The 7496-nt window shown below is 42.6% G+C and overlaps 1 protein-coding gene across 1 annotated transcript in view; it reads right to left on the reverse strand.

Annotated features, from left to right (window-relative positions):
- PITPNC1 (phosphatidylinositol transfer protein cytoplasmic 1) overlaps window positions 1-6996 on the reverse strand; it is a 93638-nt gene extending 86642 nt beyond the window's left edge. The window contains exon 1 of the mRNA XM_013953100.2: window positions 6360-6996. Coding sequence (XP_013808554.1) covers window positions 6360-6407 — 48 coding nt within the window. The 5' untranslated portion in view covers window positions 6408-6996. The remainder of the gene's footprint in view (window positions 1-6359) is intronic.
- Between the last annotated feature and the right edge of the window lie 500 nt (window positions 6997-7496).

The raw sequence follows: 7496 nt of genomic DNA on the forward strand, positions 1-7496 counted from the left end.
AGCAGGTGTTACAAAATATACTGTTGGTCATGACAGATGCTCCATGAACCACAGAAGATCAGGATGAAATAAGGAAAGTTATAATTATTTAAACAAATTTTAATTTTAAATGATAAATAAGATTTCCATGATCAAGCATACAAAGCATTACCCCTCATCCACAATCACAGAATATATTTTAACAATCAGTTTGCATGTGCAGACTGTCTATCCCCATTCTGACAGTATTTCATGGCTGCTTGAGTGATAGCTGTGTCACTGCTTCCAGTTTTCAGACATTCAGGATGGAAGGCCTGCATGTATTCCAGCATCCACAACTGACTCAGTTCTACAAGGACAGCCTGCGGAACATATTTGTCAGCCCACTAGTCACAAAAAAGAATATGGCGAATGAATCATCGCTATATGCTATGGATTTGCCATTACCTGACTATCTGATCATCTAGGCAGTCTTTTGATCGAAAGAAAATTTTAACAGTATAAATGCCTATCAAACCAAACGTAATGAAGGAAAACATAATTTTTCACTTTTCCTAGCTATTACGCAAATCTTTCCCTTCCTATAATTTAAAGGGCTTAATACGCTTTAAGGACTATAAATTACCTAACAGTTTTATCATGTGCGATCATGCAAAAAACACATGAAAATGGGTATAACTTACAGGATTTCTAACTTTATAGTCAGAGAGAATAAGAAATTAAACAGACTGGACTAAAGGGCACTTTATTTGCCCATACTAAAGGTATCAAATTCAAGATGCTAATGTAGGCATCTATATTGATGATTAGGAACAAAAACAAAAGTGGTCTCTCTTTCAGAAGTGCTGATCATGTAGAGTTCCCATCAACTCCTACAAAAAGTTCAAGTGCTCAGCACTTTGAACTTCAACCCCCAAATTATAAAACTTTGAAGATAAAGCACTAAGTTTTAAAAGTCAGTATTGACACTCTATGTTTTTCTCTCCCTGTTCTTTAGTTTCCAAATCTACGTTATGGTTCTAACAAAGACAAACACACTTCATGGAACTCTTGATAAACCCAGAAATCTGTAGAGTGCTTTAGTTAAAAAATACCATCAAATACTGTCAAGCTGCATTTTCTTTTATAAGAAATGCAAGAGTGGACCCTGCATTTTGCCAGCAAAGCCTCCAAATCAAATGTGCAACATTATTTGATGTATATAAATATTGGAGAAAAGAAGTAATGGCAAGAAGAGAGGGAGAGAAACATATATGTGCCAAGTTTGAGTTTCTTAGGTAATAGCTAATCTTTTCCATTGAAAGTTTCTTTTTTTTAAATGATGTACTTTTTCAATTTAATTTACGCTGAAGCTTCCAGGACAAAGGCTTTCTTGTTTCTTTCACAGAGCTGTACTGAAATGTGCAAACAGGAGTGAAGTAGAAAAGTGGTTATTTTTGGTCTTTTGCAGTGCAGTTCAATTCAGATATGACATCTGGTCTGCATTGTTCTCTCCTATAGTTCTATAGGTGACTTGACTAAGACTGGCATAGGGAGGTCAAGCATACAGCAAGGCATTTGTTTTTTTCCCAACATTAAAAGAGTTCTGACTTTCAACTGATTGTTCTCACATGCATCAAAAGAAAATGAAAAAGCTGTTCCTATTTGGCACTAAAAAGTTAACTTCTTGTCCTTTCTTTAACTGCTTTATCTGTTATACGGTTATAACAATTCTTCCCAGCCTGTAAGCTTGAAGGTCAGTTTAAGATCACATTGTAGCAAAGGCCTTGTGATGTGAGTAGACATGACTGCCCACAAAAGATCCATCAGATCTGTTTGCTAAAGAGAGTCCTACACAATGATTTCTTTTGAAGAGTAAAAAGATGTTCACATTGGGGTAAGAAGAGTTTCTAAATCAATAATTAACTCTGAATATTCCTCAGACAAATGTATCCATACTTTCACGTCATTAACTACAAAAAGAAGGTAAAGAAATTGGTGATGTTCTTGTAAGGTATATCCAGAAAGAATGATGAACTAGAGCAAAGAAGAGTATTTTACTTCTCATAGCACTTTAATATCTTTCAGAGGAATCCGTGGAAGACAATGGATGCATTACAGCTGTTCCATAGCTTAAGTTAAAGTAAAATTGCACAATAAGTCTTCATTTTTGCTGGATACCTTCAGCCCAAGACTGTCAGATTAATTTCTTCTAGACACGTCACGGTCATAACATGGTCACATTATTTTTTAATTTACAAGTAATTAAAAGTGACTGAAATTTGAAGAGATAACTTCACCTAACGTTTACTCGTAGTCCTCTTGCTCGCAACTAACACACTGCTTTTTCAAATACTCGATATCTTTACATATTTCTGAAAATATTTTTGTTGCATTAAAATGCAAGGGGGAAGAAAATCAAGAAGTAGGCTTGTTTATTAATTGCAGCTGGGCTGAATTGCGGAAACATAGCCTAAACAATTACAGCAATAGATTTTTACTTGCTTTATGTGCTACTGAAAAGAAATGGCCTTTTGTAATTTATAAGGTCTCAGAGTGTTAACAAAAGGAGTGAATTTGTATGCATGCCTCTTAGAAGTACCACAAATGAGGTGCAGAATGACTTCTAATTGGCAATCATACTGGCTTAGTCAAGGAACAGCTATGTTCTGGCCTAATTTGCAAAGTGCTTACAGCAGTTCTTATTCTGTTTAGAAGTTAACATGATATTTCATTTCTCAAATTATTTTATAAGTAACCAGGCAGTTTCCAACATTGTATTTGAAACAGTCCTAAAGAACTGTCAATAAAAATTCAGTTTAATGAGTTATCCTCAGCCTTGAATAAAAATTATAGCTTGGTTCCACAGTATCCCAGCAAGCACTCTTGGAACATGTTATCTTTCCTGGGGCTTATGGACAAGGAACAAAGATGCACCTCTGCCTCTTATGTCCTATCTCAAAACACACAGTTAGCATTTAGTTGTGTCGACAGCAATCAGTGTTTGATTGTGTATGAACGCTTTATTTGCGAGAAAACATTAGGCCTCCAAACTGACAGCTATACAAAGAAAACTCCAATTAATATTTGAGTATCTTATCAAATAAGGGAATGAATTAAATAACGTCCCAAGAAGACTACCTGGAGTAGCTAATGAAAACCAGCTATGTAGACTCTCCTGTCTACAATAACGGCAATCTCTTCAAATACTGCGATTGCAATGTCCTGTACACTGAACAATGTAATGCTTGAAAGTTGACTCAAATTCTAAAAGAAAGTCTTTGAGGGTTAAACTTTACATTCCATAGTCTAAATAAATCACTGTCAACTTCAAAAGACCTGTCTAAGAACAGGATTACTCACAGTATAGCCACTGACACCAAAAGTCCCAGCCTTGAGATAATGCTGATGTTATGGTGACATATATCAATTTTTGAGCCTTCTCTTGAGATAAATTTATGTCCTAACGATGAGGCAGTATAGTACTAGTTGCTATACTGCTGTATGCATATTTATTTACATGCAAAATAATGAGACTTCTAATTACTCAACTGAAACATTCTAAAACGTTTTAATGCACTTTTTTTCAAATGATACATAAAATCTGACTACAGAAGATCAGCTGTCGGTGCTTCATTGACATGGCTAACACTCAGTTTTGCCTCACGTGCCTGATTATTTTCACAGAAATGGCATAGGAAATCACTTTTTCTTTGGAGACAACACTACACTGCAGACTGAGGATGGAATTCTCTCATTCATGTTGTGAGGTTTCTATGTATGGATAACTAGTAAGTCAATGCTGAAAAAGAAAACTGTTCAAGGAAATGCTTTTGTATGTATGTATAAAGTGCACAGGCCCAAAGCCAGAACTTTCACAAAGCGGAAAAAACAGAGCTGTAGAAGTCTAAGTAAGGAAAGCAGCACAAGAAGGAAAGCCAAGCAGCTGCATAAGTAAGAAAAACTGCATCTTTCAGATACCTGTTAAACCCTACAACCTCAAAGATATTTAGGTGCCTAATTCTCAGTAATGCCAATAGGAGTTAGGCACCTAACTGCCATTGTAGATCAAGGCCTAACATCCCTCTCCTGCAAGAAATTGCACACCCTTCATTTCCATCAAATCCCACTGAGCTCAAGAGTGACTTAGCACCTGGAAGAAGGCAGTTTAGACCTCCTAGAACCAAAACGCTGCTTGGCTTTTGAAGGTGAACATTGCCCCATGATGTTATCCTTATGATTGTATAATGCCTCATCTTCTTATTCTATATGGACACCAAGAATATCATGCGTTATTGGCAGCTACTGTGCAACTAAAGGTAAAATAAGATAATAACACCTTCAGAGACTGCAGGAAACATCATGAAGATGAACCACTGTGAGAAATATAGCACAGAACATTTTCAGTCCATAAATAATATAAAAAATAAAATGTCCAATAATTTCAAAATTTTGATCTAGTTCATTTTATAATTAACAACGAAGTTCAAGCTGAACATCAGGCATGTTCTAGGTCCATCATTTAAACATCTCAGCTGCAACTCTTGCATTAAATAATGGATGATTCAACATCAGAGGAAACACAACATGCATGAGTATATTCATTAATTCAGTAAAAATTCTAGAGGACAAAAGACTTGAAACCTCTTCTTATGCCTTGCCATGCATCAGCCATCCCTGTTTTGGGGGATTTTGAGCTTTTCTCTCTCTAGAGATATTATTTTTTCCAATATAAATCAAACCAGCTCCCTTCTGATGACATGATAAACTGTTATTAACTAAGTGCAGTAGTCTGAGGACATCAGAAATTGCCTCGGATAAAATGTTTATATTAGGATAATAGAATAAATAGAATCACATATGAAAAGAATCATACCATACAATATCACAGCATGTTTTACAACTTACTTGGAAAATGCTATAATTAAAACCTATGCATATGTACCTAAGGGCATGTGGTGGTTTTAGGTCCTGCCAGAAGAAAAAATTTCACGAACAGGTTAAAATCAAATTTTGGCAATTTAAATTCTCATTTAAAAAAATGCTGTTAGTTTGCCAATTCTGAAGATACAGGCAGACCCTTGGAGTGAGTACTGTGTCATACTACTGAGGACTCCGTACATATTAAAAAAACAAAAACCAAAAAAACTGTGTGCAGCACCACATTTATCTGTAAGTGCTTAAACAAAAAACAGGCAAATTAATTTTCAAAGGAAATGTATTTTGTCGTGATCTTGGGGAAGGGGGCAGACACCGCATTACAGCGTTACAGCACAACTACCGCCGCCCGCACGCGAGAGTTCGCGGCGCAGCGGAGCCGCAGGAGGCGGCACGGCCGCGGCGACGCGCCCTCCGCACCCCCGAGCGCCGGCAGCGCCCCCCGGGCCGCCCCCGCGCCCCCCGGGCAGCCCCCGCGCCCCCCGCGCGCACGGGGAGGGCGCCCCCTGGCGGCCCCGGGGGACGGCGGCCCGGGGGGCCTTCGAGCCCCCCCCGGGGTCGAACGCAGAAGCGGAAAAGAGAAACTTTGAGCGCAGCCGCTGGCACCGAGTCCGCGATGCAGACTGCGCCGCGCGGGGACAGCGCCAGGCTGAGCTTCACCTCTGCCGCCCCTTCCCAGCGGCGCCGCTTCCCCCGCTCCGATGTCCGCTCCTGGAACGGTAACGGCTAATAAAAACAGCATCGATCTTTTTATGTTCGAGACACTACGAAACAGCGAGCACCGCCTCGTTTACCTACACTAGCAGGCCTTTGGCTATCTACTGCCCCTATAAATATCCGTTATTTATAGGCACAAGTAATGATACAGCACGTGCATTACATATAAGTATTACTATATTATTTATTTAAAGCAATAAACAGGATGATGTTTTCAGATGAATATTATGTTCCTAACCCAGAGTTTAGAGTCTGACTGACAAAGAGCAGTCTGACTTGCAAGCATTTCTTTAGATGACAAAAAAGTTTTACTAATAAATTATCACCTACCTGCCCTGCCTGTGTTGGAGTTTAAGGCCATTTTAAGGCCACGAATATTTTAAGCAAAGGTGAACATATATTTAGAATCTGGGGTTTGGACAAATGCTTATCAGACACAAGATCTAAGCACAAAGCACCACCTTCCAAACATGCATAAGATCATTTTTAAAAGTCTGGTTGTAAGATCTTTACAACTAATACTTCGATGTCACTAGTCTCTTGATACATTTACCTTCATTCCTGTAGGATTCCCTTATTCTGCAATAAAAGCATGCCTCTAACCAATCATCTAGGACCAAGTTCTTCACACAAAGAAAAAATATTCAGCGAAACAAATACAACCTCAGCTTGCCTTCCCTTGAGTTACCACTGAAAGGAAAACCCTAGGTACTAAAAGACCAGCCACTAACAGCGGCAGAGCTTACCTCTTCAACTGTCAAAGGCATGCAGATCCGGTACTCCTTCATGAGCATATTCCTGCTGCCTCGGTGTGGACCAGCAAACTGGGAGAAAAGTGGTTATTTCTGCACGGTGGTCACGGCAAAAACTAATCACCGGAGAAAATAATCGAGCCTCTTTTTCTGTACGCACTTGACAATGTGTCCACAAGAGAGTAATGCAAGCATCCAGGAAGGCTGACCGAGCAAGAAGAGAACCAACACAACTGCTCCTTTCTTCCAGTTCTTCCTCCCTCAGCCCGCGATCATGTGAATTTCGCACACATACGCACAGCCAGATACAAAGAAGTCTCGAGCACCAAACGGTATCGTTACAGTCAAAGACCTCCGTCGGAAGCGTACTGAAACGGCAGCCTCCCGCAGCTCTGTCAAGACATGCCTAGAGCGACGAAAAGAACAAATCAGCCGGAAAGGGGAATTTCAGCAGCAGCAGCAGCAGCAGCACATCGCGGCAGCAGGGAGGATGCGATGCTTGTTTCCGAGACAAAGGCTTTCCACCGTCCCCTGGGCGGCGGGTAAACAAGGCTCCCGGCGCCTCCCCGGGGCCGGGGGCAGAGCGGCGCCGCCCGGCGCGGGCGGCCGCGGAGCTGCGGGCGAGCCGTGGCCGGGGGCGCGGAGCGTCTGCGGCGGCGGCGGCGGCCCCGGCGGGGGGCGAGCGGCGGCCTGACATCAGCGGCGCGGCAGGAAGGACGGCGGCGGCCGCCAATGGGGGCGCCGAGCCGAGCCGGTGGCGGCTCGCACCGGGCGGCGGGGCCAGCGCGGCCCCCGGGCGCCGGCCGTGCCGCGCCGCGCCGCTCGGGGAAGGGACGCTAACGAACCGGAGCGGGGAAACCCCGGGATCAGAGCAGTCCCGCCGCTAACCCTCCCGCCAAGCTGCTGCCCGGCCGTAACCCGGCGCCTTACCGGGCAGCGGCCGCGCAGCGCAGCAGAGCCTCCCCCGCCGGGGCGCCGCGGGGCGGCTCAGGCTCATTCCAGGCGCGACCCCAGCGCGCTCTCCGCGGAGCGCCCGGCGTGCACAGGGCAGACAGAGCGCAGGATGTGAAGGCCTCACCCATTTCCCTTTTGGTCAGTCCTTCGTTATCAGCCAGCGGATTTTGCAATACA

Source organism: Apteryx mantelli, chromosome 19 (assembly GCF_036417845.1).
Source record: "Apteryx mantelli isolate bAptMan1 chromosome 19, bAptMan1.hap1, whole genome shotgun sequence".
Taxonomy (NCBI): Eukaryota; Metazoa; Chordata; class Aves; order Apterygiformes; family Apterygidae; genus Apteryx; species Apteryx mantelli.